The sequence below is a fragment of the Ptychodera flava genome (assembly GCF_041260155.1).
Source record: "Ptychodera flava strain L36383 chromosome 23 unlocalized genomic scaffold, AS_Pfla_20210202 Scaffold_24__1_contigs__length_23054250_pilon, whole genome shotgun sequence".
Classification (NCBI taxonomy): domain Eukaryota; kingdom Metazoa; phylum Hemichordata; class Enteropneusta; family Ptychoderidae; genus Ptychodera; species Ptychodera flava.
Genome location: NW_027248278.1, coordinates 12,099,748 through 12,114,729, shown reverse-complemented (window position 1 = coordinate 12,114,729; position 14,982 = coordinate 12,099,748). Strand labels below are relative to the sequence as shown.

General features: G+C 35.7%; 1 protein-coding gene across 1 annotated transcript in view; it reads left to right on the top strand.

Annotated features, from left to right (window-relative positions):
* The window catches only part of LOC139124490 (periodic tryptophan protein 2 homolog), a 43,679-nt gene that overhangs the window by 21,271 nt on the left and 7,426 nt on the right, over positions 1–14,982 (top strand). The window contains exons 9-15 of the mRNA XM_070690631.1: positions 389–596; positions 3,863–4,011; positions 5,134–5,281; positions 6,204–6,354; positions 9,659–9,839; positions 10,930–11,077; positions 12,763–12,934. Of these exons, the coding sequence (XP_070546732.1) occupies positions 389–596; positions 3,863–4,011; positions 5,134–5,281; positions 6,204–6,354; positions 9,659–9,839; positions 10,930–11,077; positions 12,763–12,934 (1,157 nt within the window). The remainder of the gene's footprint in view (positions 1–388; positions 597–3,862; positions 4,012–5,133; positions 5,282–6,203; positions 6,355–9,658; positions 9,840–10,929; positions 11,078–12,762; positions 12,935–14,982) is intronic.

The window sequence follows — 14,982 nt, the reverse complement described above, 5'->3', positions numbered from 1 at the left end:
TGGAGATTCAAATGAAAACATATGTTTTTAAAGTGTAATGAAATGACGATTGTATTCCTTTAATCCTTATCATATATTATAAGAGCACAGATGCACGATGAGAGCTGCATCACTTTGAATTGATCCAGTCACTGTGATACGCATCATTCACAGGCAAATGTCAAAACTAGCAAATTTCAGAGATCAGACTTAATGTGACTTAATTGCCATGCGTCCTTCAAGTCTTTGTGTTGATCAATGTAGAGCATCTTACAGGTCTCATTCTGTACTACGATTAATCATGCGTGCCTTTTTCATTTTAGATGTACAAATTCTACTACTGTCATACCAGTACATACCTTGGATCATATGTCCAATTTACTTTCAATATCTGCATTCTTACACGCAGCATATCTGACCAAAGCATTGCCACAGTGACCTTTAACCCCAGCGGTGATTGGATAGCTGTAGGCTGTTCAGGCCTGGGCCAGCTACTGGTCTGGGAGTGGCAGAGCGAATCCTACGTCCTCAAACAGCAAGGCCACTTCAACAACATGTCATGCCTTGACTACTCTCCAGACGGTCAGTACATTGCAACAGGTGCAGATGACAGCAAGGTAAATGTAGTAATTAACCCTTTGTACCCTGACCCCCTGGTACCCTATGACATCATGCAGACATTTTTTTCCGAACCGGGTTCAAAGGGTTAAGGCGATACCGAAGGATTCAAAGGACGCGTTGGTTGCTGTCGCTGGCAACGTTCCAAACGCTCACTTTTGCATGTGCAAGATCATACCGTTCGATTTTTGTTTTCTATGGATTTTCGACCCCTGGTATTTTGAAAATGCTCAAAATCTTTCAACTCTCTCAATTGTAAACCAATTTAGCTGACTTTTGGTAGGATTATTGAAGTCATACATGAGAATATAGATAAGCATTCATTTCTTAAAATTCCGGACCGTTTATGAGATATCGCTGTAAAACCCTTCAAAATTTCACAAAATGACACAGTAGATATTTTCCTGTTCAAAATCATTTGTACTTGAACAGATAACCTAATCCATGCTAGGGGCTCTAAACAGGTATCTCATGTGTTACATTTTGAAATTTTGGAAAATTTGGTGCAAATTTGTAGGAACTGAAACGTTTTAAAGTAGAGCTATGAAAATTTGTATATGTTTGATGTCACTGACCAGTTGCGCGACAAATCTGCATCTTTTGGAATCGTATGGTTCTGTAAATCTTATTATTCAAAGAAAATCATGAAAGCTTTGCATTTTAATTGATTTTGGAAATTACTCTTAGCAACCGTTGCATAGCAATTGAATCCTTTGGTATTGCCTTAACCCTGTGCTGTAATTTTTCTCGCCAAAATTTTATTGCAACATTTTACCAATTTTTATGAATTTTTCTGTAATATGTTTGATAATTTTTGACCAAATGGACATCACATTTCATTTGGTACAGGTTTTTATCAAAATTTGGCAAAAAATCTGAAAAAAAATTTACTGGAGTATAACAAAAATTGACTTGGGCACTCAAAGGGTTAATATGGCTTTTCACAAGGGAGATCATTATTTTGTTTCTTTTTCTTTCTCCCTGTGAGCTCTGTGTGTACCAATGAGGAAATGAACATTTTTCACCGTTCTCATGAGGAAATGAACATGCAAAAATTAACATTTTTCTGTGGTTTTGATCATGCATTTGAAAACCGTGCATGCGAGAATGACGCAAAAACATCTTAGTAGACTAGGGTACTGCTAGTGTCACAATGAATACTAACAGACATATTCATGACTCAGACTATAAGCAACAACAACTGCCCTGCATGCAACTTTGATAAAGTTTGTCCCCATTTCAAGCAGTAGTGTCTAATGTTGCTCGCCAGTAGGTATGTTTAGAATGTAACAAACCTGTAACTGTGAACAACGCTTTATCAAAATTATTCTACCAATATAAATGGAATTTAGCCATAATTTACGATTGAGTCAGGCTAACAGTATTTTTTATCCAGAAAGAAGTACTTGCACATTTTTTTGCTTTCATTTTGAAATAATATTCAATATGATGCATATATTTCAACAAAAAACTAAAAAAATAGAAATAGAAAATGGAAATTTTTAATCTTTTATTTATTGTATTTCCTCATTGGTATACACAGAGCTCACAGGGAGAAAGAAAAAGAAGCAAAATGTCAAAAACAACTACCCTGCAAATATAAAACTCTGACAATAAGTTATATTATGGAAAAACAAATCTGTAAAAGTATCCAGTGAATGGTGGAGACAATCAGGTGTCCAACACTTTCCATCTGTCTCACTATATATTTTACCGAAACAAATAAGCAAAAGACACACGCACAAAATCAAAAGACAACACCACACAGAATATTGTCTAACATAAACATGATAAAAATGGTAAAGATAACAGATAAAATCTCACACAGCAGCCACTGAAATGAGAGAAGCAAACTTATGTTAGATGGCAACTACGACAGCAACATGTTGTTATCCAAACAGATCGAATACCCAGCTTGAACAACTGTACAGCAGATGGTGCCGCGACCATAATAGCTTAATCCTTACCAGTGTGCCCACTAAGCCAACTTGATGTGTCACGACACAGGGCAAATCCGCCTGACGCATTAAAATTACAAGTAATCTGACGCGTCACTGACACAGCTGTAAAACACCTGCCAATTCTCAACAGATTCATGATTTACACAGATGCCACTTTCCCTGTAGTTTTTGGCCAAAAAAAATATCTGAATACTTCATTTTTGTAAACCTCCGCAGTGATACTACGTGACGATAGTAATTATCTTGCCCATCAATCAATGGGCAAGGAGGTAGCAATTGTTGTTTTCACTTTCTTCTCACTAACTCACACGAGAGTATGAGGAATCGAGAAAGACATACCTTCATAGAGGGCGCTGTACTTCTAACTGCTGACTTTTTAGTTATATAACCTGTTCATACATGCGGTGATGCACAGCATGTCAACTTTTCTTCAATTTGACTCAAAATTTTTTTTTCATCTCCCCTTAGAGGGCACACTGATCCCTACTCTCTCATGTCCGGTTTTCTGTATATAAGTCCACCCACACTGTTAACAACAATATGATCCCCCACACTATGGGGGAAACCAGTAATTAATATAGTTTGCTGTGATCAATATTTACACTGTACTCTATACAGACAAGTTGGGTGCAATGATTACATTGTGTATCATTTGAAAAATGCCAAGTGAAATTGATAAATTCGGAAAATGTTAGAGCCTGATTAAAATTCAATTTGGTGACACAGAGAAATACTTCACCCATGCCAAACTGTGTACAATAAGCCACTGGTGTGGCGATAACATCTCCATTGATTCACATTGGAAGGTACAGAATGAGTAAATTTAGCATTTTCATGATTGCATGAATATAAATTCATCCAATGCAGCATGTCAGAATGAAAAGTGTTGTTGAGAGGAATATAAATATATTAAATAATTTTCAAAAAAGGTACAGAATTCATGAAAACTTCAAAGAAATCACAATGATTTGAATTGATTACCTTCATGTATTAAAAAAAATGGTTTAAAAAATTGTAGAAGTCTGGAAAATTAGGGTCATTTCAACAACGAAACTGAAGAAAAAGAGTTTTCCATTAGTTTTGAAGTACATGTAACTGAATGTGTCATATAGTGCACGAGGTGAGGCTTCATTGATAATGACTCACTCCTATCAGCTATGCGCATGATTACTCTATTTTGCATAAATGAATATCAATATGTCATGCTTTGAGCATTAGATGCAGTCTGATATGGATGGCAGTATTAATGGAGCACTACCAATAAATTCCTTGCTGACTCTTTCATACTGTGTGTTTATTGGCAGGTCAAGGTGTGGAGCACAAGTAGCGGGTTTTGTTTTGTGACTTTCACAGACCATGCAGCTGCAATTACTGCTGTGAAGTTTGGATCTACTGGTCATGTGATCGTGTCCGCTTCTTTAGATGGCACAGTGAGGGCTTTTGATCTTCACAGGTAAACCAGTAGTTTTCTATTGTACAATCACTGAAAGGATGTCATTGAAGCTCTTGTGTGTCTGTTTGTTTATGTGGTCTTTTCAATGAAGGACATCTCAGTATTGCAAAGGGTATTGCTAACATCTCCATCAGCAATCCCAGTCCTCTGAGGAGTTGAATTATTTACGTTAGAATACAACAAAGCAACTTCTTTCAACACAGAAAAAATAAACTCCTTGGCAGATAAAGTTAAGATATGTCAAGCAATCTCTGAATGATCTGGAGACTTGCAGACATTAACTTTTCAACATATTCCACAGGTCCTTGCTCTTTCATTAGTTCATACTGTAGTCTATCTACATGCTAGCTCCTTGTTTTTCTGTGAAAGTTTTCTATTTGATATGAGATAACACTGAGGAAACAGCCTGCAGCCGTAAAAATCTTTGCTTATATTTCGAGAGCGTAAAATAAAATTATACGAAACACCCGAACGTAAACAATAACTAAGCATGTCTGCTGATGTGCTTTATGAATCCAGGTACATGTATACAGTACATATTCTGTCATGCACCACCATAGGTTGTTGATTGTGATTGAATGTGTTTATGTTTCTTAAAGGGGAAGTTACAGGACCGTGGGTGCACAATGGGGGATTACTGATGACGCAGCCATTTGGCATACACTGAGTGGGAGTTTTTGACTTCTCATAGTATCTCTTTGACTGTATGATAATTTTGAATAATCATGATGGGCACTTTCATGACATATACAAAGAGGGGTCAAAGGTCATTTAGGGAAAACAATTTTGAAATGTATGCGCTCTCTGACATAAAACAGAACATTTTTTTCAGTTCATTTTTTACTCAAGTTTAGTCGCTATATATTCACATCATATGCAAAATTCAATGACAATGAAGGCCGTAAACATGACAAAATTATGGGATTCTGGGACCAAACCCAGCACGTCCGATCAATAGCATGGCTTTTTAACATTTGCAAGATTTATAATAATCCGGCTTTTATAGGGGAAGTTCCTTTGTAAAATTTATACTTGAGGAGGTCAGTGTCATTGTCAAGTACAAGACTTTGTTTAGCTTCTTGAATTTTTTACCAAGAGGGTATTCTCGTTTTGTTTTTACAGATATCGCAATTTTCGCACATTCACTTCACCACGGCCGGCACAATTCCGGTGTCTAGCCTTTGACGGCAGTGGGGATGTAGTTTGTGCTGGGTCAATGGACACTTTTGAAATCTTTGTATGGTCCATGAAAACTGGTAGATTACTGGAGGTAAGGAACAACCATCAACACAGCACAAATGTTACAAAGTCACCAAAATAGTGCCAGGTTACGGGAGTTGCAAATCGTACTTGAAGATGGGTTTCTATGACAGTGCAATCACCTTATGTCAAAGATTGTGGGAAATTTTGTTCAAAATTTATTTCAGCTCACTTTTAGCAGTAGACATTAGTACTCAATGCCATGTTGAACCACACCAAACTAACTTCACAGTTCAATGTTCTTGACAAAATGAAAAACTGAGGGACAGTCAATTTACATAACAATGCATTATTTGCATATCCCTTTGTTGTAAAAAAGTATTCTTTGGTACCGGCGGGGGGGAGGGGGAGGGGTATAGATATTACCAAAGGAATAATTAAATGTAACCCACCCCTCAAAATCCTATTGTAGAGAACCCTGCAGTTATTAAATTTGGAAGTACAGTGCTCTCACAGATTGGAATAATTCTCCTTTTGAGAGTCTTTCCAATGCTCTCTCCCACCATGTCCTTAATATGGTCATCTTACGGTTCAGCTGATTGCACATTCATCACTTTGTCGAAAATACTAAGAATCTTATCTTTTCACAAAACTGTGTCCTGAATAATTGAACTAAGAAGAATGACAAATTGCAATCTAGCCAGTGACATTTATGACAACTCATTTTAGCCAAAATGTATGTGAGGTGTACAAATATCTTTGGTGTCACTAACACCTTGACTACCATTATCAATATTATCCAATACATCAACGACAATTTGAACACAAATTAGATCTTGCTACAATATCCTAACACCCTAGATATATGGTAATTCGATATTGCACCAGAAATTCAAGGCATTCACGGGGTATCATTTAATGTCAGTCATGTCAATAAGTGACACTGTGCTGACGTTCGGGTCATATTTGTTACATATTAATTTTACTAATAGGTTCTAGCTGGACATGAAGGGCCTGTTGTCTCACTCAGCTTCAGCCCATCGGAAGCCATCTTGGCTAGTGCATCATGGGACAAATCTATGAAATTATGGGATGTATTTGAACATAAAGGAGCAAGAGAATCATTTAATATGAATGCTGATGGTAAGTGAAGAAGGGAGAGGGATATTATCATGATAATTCAATTTCAGCAATAGTGTATTGAGCATTCTCAATTATATATCTATGGAAGTTGTCAGTATATTAAACTTCGACTGTTCCAAAGATGGACCTTCCCTTACCGAAATTTTAGGCCTCCCGCAAACTGTTACTGCAAATTTGCCGCAAGCTTTGCAGTAAATTTGCAGCAAACTATTTGCCGCAAATATGCGGGTAGTTCATTTTTCAGATGCAAATTAGGTTTCTTGTGAACTTGCTGCAAATATGCAGCAAACTCCCTGCTGCAACGTTGCTGCAAACTCTTTGCAGCAAATTTGCGGCACAATCCTTGCAGCAAACTTGCGGCAAATTAATTTGAATGTTACTGAAAATTTGCCGCAAACTCCATACAGCAAATTATTTTATTTGCGCTGACCATTGTTTCTCGTGAAAACTGGTATTTCAGAGTTTAGTTGGATAAAACACATCTTGTGCTGTCCACAGTCCGCCAATATATAAATATTATTTATCCAACTAAACTCTGAAATACCAGTTTCACGAGAAACAATGGTCAGCGCAAATAAAGTTATTATAAACAAAAAGATGACAGAGAAAAAAAGGTTAAATTCAATTGTTGTACAATTTATTTATATGCCATGTTCATTTCATGCCACATAAGTGTCATGATCATGTCAAGATTTTCTTTTGACTTGAGAAGTTTCATGTAACATTTACATTACTGTCAAAGGCTGCGATTTGGCTTTCTGTTCTCTGAATTTCTTGTCCCCTTTAGTGTACCAGCAATGGATTCTGAAAAATATAAATCGTTCAGGGAAGAGTGTAAGTCTTTACCGTTTGACCAAACATTGTAAATTCATGAAAGAAATCGATAATTATTTGAAAATGGGACAAAATCAAGTTGAAAAATTGAAGCAGAAAATGCATAAATATTAATGATCGAATTAAATTAATAATGATTAAAATGTCCGACAGTGGACAACTCGCCGTATGTTGTTTACATACACGACGGCGACAATCTGCAAAAATCTCAGCACTTACTGTAAGTAACTGTTGTGAAACGAAAGTGAATTCAGTATGAATCAGTACTCAACGAAAATTTATCTTTAGGTAAAGATTGCAATACAACGATTACAGAACATAATTATAGCGATCGATGTACAGACGAACGGTACATTGACTTACATTTCTGAACGGCTCGCAGACGCTGGACGATTCCCGTCCGGTTGCAGGTCTCACCGTGCTGTGTGTAAATACCGTACTCAGAAAATATAGTCGGCATCTTTACTGCCGCTCGCGTTCACAAATTTAGAACTCCGCCTGTCCCTGGTGTATACACGTTTTTGCAACTATGTGATATCATTTGGCTGGCGATTCCATAGAAAGATCACGAAATTGTCCACTAGAAAACTCCCTGATCGAAATACGCAGCCGACACTGGCCGATGGTACTAAAATCTAACTTCGCGCCGATCAAGCCTCATGACGATAACGGAAGTGCGATCTATAAATCATTACGCGATTGATAATGTAGTCCCGTTTTTAAATGCTGGAATTGACTCTACATCTGCACCAATCCGTTATATTTCATACTTAATATAGCATTTAATTTATTAGTTTAATGAAAATGGTTATTTTATCATAGAAAGACTAAAAAGAGAGTAAAAATTCTTTCAGCACGAAGAATCAATATCAATGCGCGAACTGACCTTGATGAACCGTGACCGGAGAGTGTAAACATGTCGGCTGCTCGCAGCTGATACACAGGACGTGTTGGACGTTGGTGAAGCGGCGCTTTGAATTTTCGTACAGCGACTCGGGATGGAGTGTAATCCTTAACCTCAAATTTGTCCTCGGCAATATAACTCTAACGCTGAAAACATGGACAAAAGCCTTTTACCTCGACCCATGTTATCAGAAGGCGAGATTTTGTCAGCGGCATCGATGGGACAGACTGTATAGCTGCAGTGCATTGTACGTACCGTATATATGTACTATATTGATGGGATGAATAGCTTGGAGCACAGCCACTACTCTGCTTGGAGGTAGTAGCGGAAACAATACTGTACAGATTTGCAGTAACAAAAGTCTACGACGTGTCCTTACAGACCATCATCGAACGCACATTTCGTTCCATACTGTTTGCATTTTGGTATCATTCGCAGAAAATACAGGGTGTAACTTGCAAGACAGACAAGTCCCTGTTTCAAAAATTTGTTTCCCTAAAAATTCAGTTTTCGATCCAACCATAATTTACCCAACCAGATTGTCAAAGGGCACTTTTATTACATTGTATATACCATAGATGCACTCTATATCCATGCAATGCTTTCACCAGCATAACTGAAGCTGTTCATTATCTAGCATTACCAGTTATTATAATTTAAAAAGTGGATTGTCTGTTATGAAATAAATGAACATAAAATATAAATGAAAGATCAATTTTATGTTGCTTACACATGACTGGTCACGAAGTGCAACAGTACTCAGTGTGTAGTGTGTACTCCCTGGTAATGAAATAGTGGGAAATATGTCAATCATGTGTTGCTGCATATTTGCAGCAATAATCTGGTTTGCTGCAAATTTGCAGCAACTTAGTCGTTTACCGCAAATTTGCTGCAAACTGACTTCAGGGTTTGCAGGAGGGTCACATCTACCTGCAAACTTCTGCAACTCCTTCCTGCAAGCTATATGCTTGCTGCATATTTGCAGCAAACTTACGGCAAATTTGCAGTAGAAATAATTTTCGGGTAAGGGTTGTTCCCATTTTGTCAAAGAAAGATCTCACTCATTATCAGAGATATATTGGCGTATTTTGTTTCAGAAAATTATGGAAATTGGTGACATTTCGTCAAAAAATTTAAATTTTATGAGTATAGGAGAAATATTTAAAAAATTAAAAGTTTACCCATGTCTTTGGTTCACCAATGAAAAAGTCGCAAGGATATTTTTTTCATCCAGCTTAAGGAGCAATGCACCTTAGAGACATATTCTGACTCAAAATTTTTTACAATGCCTTTCTGATTTACCGCTTATGAAACCTCAGTTTGAAGCCCTTCCAGTAACTGAAGTTTAACTCGTGTCCATTTTTGTGAAGATCGAAAATTTCAATTTTCCCATAGAATTATCATAGAGATTTTGGCCATTTTGAATTTAAAATATTGGTAAATTTGGTGAATTACTTCTAGAGTTCCAAAAAAGGTATGGATAATGTATCTCTTTTTGTCAAATTAAAATATATGCAAATTTATTGTTCATATCTTACGAAGCATTTCATTTCTACTTTTGTACAGCATTGTGTGTGGCGTATCGACCAGACAGTCGGGAGGTTGCTGTTGCAACATTGAATTGTCATATAACATTTTGGGACGTGTACAGCGGCACGCAGACTGGGAGCATTGAAGGTCGGCATGACCTTGGAAGTGGACGCAGGGAAACTGACTACATAACTGCAAAGACTGCCTTGAAAGGAAAGTAAGTGAAAGTCCCACAAGTTTTAGGATGAGAGATTTGCCTTTTGACAAGCTTTCACTCCACAAAGTAAATAAGCTTGATAGGCTTAATGATCTACAGATGAATGCACCGAAATTTGTAGATGTAAATGTAAGTTTTTGTTTTTTTTCCTTTCGTCAAAACATCTCCTTTGCCAAAGCTGAGCCTCTTACTGTAATCTAAACTTTTGTAATTTTCTCCTCGAAATGACCTCATTCAGATACTCATGTCATGATAAAAGTTACATATTCAAAATTTTCAGCCATTTTTTTCACTTTAGATCAAAACATCTACCGGTACTCTGCATGAATTCTTTGTCTGACAGCTTTCAAGTTCATTTTGTTAAACTTTGTCAAAGGGCCTGTAGCTGTAACTTTCGATGACTTTTTCAGGATTTTTGTTTTGTCTGTCAAGCAGTTTCTTGTTCAACTTTCAAAGACACGTTGAAACACCTACTTTTTAGAATTCTCGTCTTGACCAAAATTCACTTGTCAACAATAACAATGCAGTTTGCACATGTACAAACTGAGTTGACAAGTAGAAAATTATGTATCCCATTATACTCTGGTGAGTAAAACAGTTGACAGTTGATATTAAAAACTAAAATAGCAAAAAAAATCATCCATAGTTGTAGCTACTCTCCCGTAGGTAGCTTTCACCTCGAAAATGAAAGACTTAAGCTTTTGTTCAAACGTTTCTTTAGCAAACTTTCAACCATTCTTTTCATAATCAAAGATAAAAATAAGGGCCACCATGCAAATTTTGGTACTAGAGAAAAATGAATTACTCAATACTTACCAATATTTGGATTCAAAATGGCTGCCATCACTGTGTTCTTTCTCCAGAGGGGGCTATAACATTTCGGATTTTCACAAAACTTAGCCGGTGAAAACTTTATTGACTCTATAAGCTTCAAAATACCGGTAAACCCCCACAAGTGATAGGACAAAAGAATATTGTAAATGTTTGAAAGTCCAAATATCTGTCCCTTAGGCATGTTCTACCTTAAACGATTTTCAGTTCTGATCCAAGGGAAACACAGTATCACAGATGGTATTATTTGATTCTATAGGGCATTTACAACTCTGTGCTATTCAGCTGATGGCCAGTGCATCTTGGCAGCAGGACGATCAAAACACATCTGCATTTACAACATCAAGGAACAGATCTTGGTGAAAAAGTTTGAAATATCACACAACCTCTCATTAGACGCCATGGAGGTAAGATTTAGAATTGATTTAAACATATGCGTGTTATTGAAAATTAAATTTCAAACCAAAAGAAGATTGTTAATCTATATTTTTATCTAAAAGAGAATAGTACATTAGAAGATAAACAAATGTTTAACAGATGACTTACCAAATTAAATGAAACAAGTAGAAGATTGCAACCGCATTTCTTCAAAAGCTTGGCATACTTTAAAGAAACAGGTTTAAATTTGATATTAGATTAATGAATGTAATCAATTAAGGTAGCGGTAAAGGCTATTTTTGCACCAATTCTTTTCTCAGAGTTAATGTCAAGTTTCAAGTGTTAGAATCAAGATATTTAGTTCAAATTTTCAGGATAACTCCCTTAGTTAATACTTCGTCCAAAGAATATAAAAATTGTATATTTGTAGCCATGATTTTGAAATATGACACCAATCAATATTAAAATTTAATTTTTCATATTTTTTTACATATTTGAATTTAATAATAATTGGATAGTATTAATATTACCAAATTAGTTATAAATATGTTGACACTATTAATAGTAAGATTTGTATGGCAGGATTTGTAAATAAAATTTGTTTTTATGATTTTACATGGGTTTACATATCAAAAAATTATTAAAAATTCTTTCAAATTTCAAAATGTGCTTTTTCAAAAAGTACTTCACATACAGGAAAATTGTGCCGTAGAAATCTTATCTGTAACCTTGTTAATAGGCCGTAAAAATTCCATGTCCATATCTCATTTCAAAGGTTGGATTAAGTTGGTATAAAATTATGTAGGAAAACTGTTATTCTGTCAAAAATGTTGAAAACAAGCCATATTTGCACCCCTCTTTTGAAGTCACAGAGCAGTCTTTTTGGTTAATCTCACTTTGGACACCTCTTTGACACTCAAAGAATCTAAAAATGCATTTACAATAGCAGTCACGCATTCTAAATGCAAGCACTGCCTTGTCAAACTTTCCTGAAAAACAGTAAAAATATGACTTTCCCTTTTCAAACATATTTTAAAAGCTAGGGGACCTCTACCATAGTTAATACACTAAGGACTCCCCAACTTCCTCTTATTTGGTCAGTTTTTCAGAAGTTTCAACGGGCTATAACTCTGCAATGCCTATGACCCCAAATGTCTAGTTTTTTTTATTCCACAGAGAATGTTGACTACTTTCATGTTTTAATAGTTTTATTGAAATTTATATCTGAGGCTCTAGCCTTTACCGCTACTTTAAGAAAGGATGAATTACCTGCCAGTGTTTATACAAAGTAAAAAGTAACAATAATAGAAAGGCAAAACTCACAAGATCAGACAAATGCGTAATGAAATGATGAATGGGACTTCTGGCCAAGTGTTGTAAGATGTCATCCTGTTCACATGGGTCTTCTGCAATATATCAGTATCACTACAAATCCAACCAAGGACACTTGCTTCATGTTCCTAAAATGTTCCATTTGCCAAAGAGTATTATAAGCAATATTTAGCATTTAAATGCACTCCATGAGTTTTATTGTTAGAAACAAATGTTCAATTATAATTATTGATAATATTTTATTGGATTCAGTCGCTTGGAACTAACAGCAAATATTTGAAACATGGCTTTGATATCTTTGATGTTCTCCTCATTGAAAACTTTTTCCATCTACATGATTTTATGTCACTTATACACATAAATGTATATGAACCATTTTCAGGAATTTCTTAGTAAAAGGAAGATGACCAGTTTTGGAAGTACAGCATTGATTGATGATGTAGATGATGACGAAGAGCAGGCATTATCACTTCCAGGTGTCAGAAAAGGTGACATGAGTTCAAGGTCATTCAAGCCAGAGATCTGTGTCACATCAGTCAAGTTTTCACCAACCGGTAGGTAGATTGCTCATCGTTACCGGGTACAAATTTATCCATTAGGTCAGATGAATGAAAGTCTTTATTTTGCATCCACCACAAATTTTTGATGTGTAGCGTCTCGGAAGCTGATATCTTACTGTTATAATTAGATTATACAAAAAGACTCCCTAAGTTCCTGTGAATTGTGACAATCGACCAATCAGATATAACCTGAGTACGCTGCACATCAGCAGCAAATTTTGGGAGGTAAGCTTAAAAGCTGTTCAAAAAGCCAAACAGAACATTTTAAAAATGGCACCTTTTACATTTACTTGTTTCCATGTAAGATCAGTGTCAATAAAAGAATCAAAGCAGAAACACCGTATTTACTTCCACTATAATGTAACACTCTGCAAGCATGCAGGCATTTTAAGTACATCGTACACACTTATAAACAGATTTGTTGGCAGGAAAACTAAGTGGGTAGTCTCCTGGCTATATAATGGCACAGGCTGAAAATAACAAAGATGTTTTCTAAACCACTGTGAATATGACTGTGGGATTCAAATTCAACATTAAACTATGTCGACATGGTAATACTGCTGTCTATTGTCTATGTAGTAAGATTCAGTGATGTTGAAAGGAACCCTACGATACCACTAGATAAAGAATTCAAGGAATTTTGTGTTACTTTGATTTTCTTTCTAGCTATATGTATCTGTATGTTTTTATTGATGAATGACAATAAATTATAGTCTTGATGTAAAGTCATTTGTCATAATAACACTGTGTTTCCAAGAGACATATTTTGTTTTTCAAAATTCTAATGGAAAGACAATGAGAAAATATGTCTGCTGTATGTTATGCAATAACAAAACTGTCATCATAAGTTTACAGTATTGCTTTTTACACATTATACCCCTGGGGATTTATGTAAATTAAATACATTGAATATTTATATGTAACACTGCGTATGTTCCACTTGTTTTGCTTCATTCTTTTCATTAACCCCTTGACTACCAAGGCCAATGTATTCCTATATACCAGGCCCTTATGTAAATATTGATACAATCTTAGGGTGTGGTCATTGCATGAATACTGCTTAGAGTAAAAATAAGTAAGTACCAATAAACCATATATTTTCTGAATCAGCATGAAATTTCCAACTTTTTCATACATAAGTTTTGTATTTCCAGGTCACGTGACTGATCACATGACACATCATGTGGCCAGAGTTGACAAAGAATATGAATATTTGAAGCATAAGGACGTGTTTTGAATCCATAAAATGACGCAAATTTCAATACAGTTTCAATTTTTAAGGCATTATCTTTACATACATGTAATAATAACTACCCTTTACTTTATTTATAGATGTACATATTTGAGATTTTTCTCACAAAAGGCAGAATAAATGAACCACAAACATCAGCATCTGACATGATTCTGTATTTGAAAATCAACACATTTTATATTGTAAACACCTGCTTTATGTCTTCCTTGCAGAAACATGCATCTAAAATGGTTATGATTTATCAAAAAATAATTCACAATATTTAAAAATACATTTTAGGGAACAACATATCACATGACCAAACACATGACCAGTCATGTGACCAGTCATATTGATAATATGGCTGCTATAAAATTTCACTGGCTTATAGTAAAAAATTGTATTTTCTCTAGTTTCATTCACGAATATTGCTGTTAATAGAACATATTTACATATAAATCATTTGTTTTCAATAAATAAACATTTCATTTCATTAAAAAAAAAACCCATAAACATCTTCGCGATCGTCCGTACTTCTGAAAACTGTAAACAATCAGCGCGACGCTTCTGTGATCAGCCTGACCTTTCAGGGTCGAGGTCATGGGTCACGACATTTGCTTCCGGACTTTGGCCATACTCGGACGTACGGGGGCGCAATCACATTCAGGCCAGATCGGAATACATCAATCTTAGTCGCGCTGCGTGCCGACGCCCGAAATTAAGGGATTTTTAGCGACAAAAACAAAGCAAATACGCCTATTTAACTGTGCCGGATATTTCCAGCACTCAGGGTATATGGTAATTCAATATG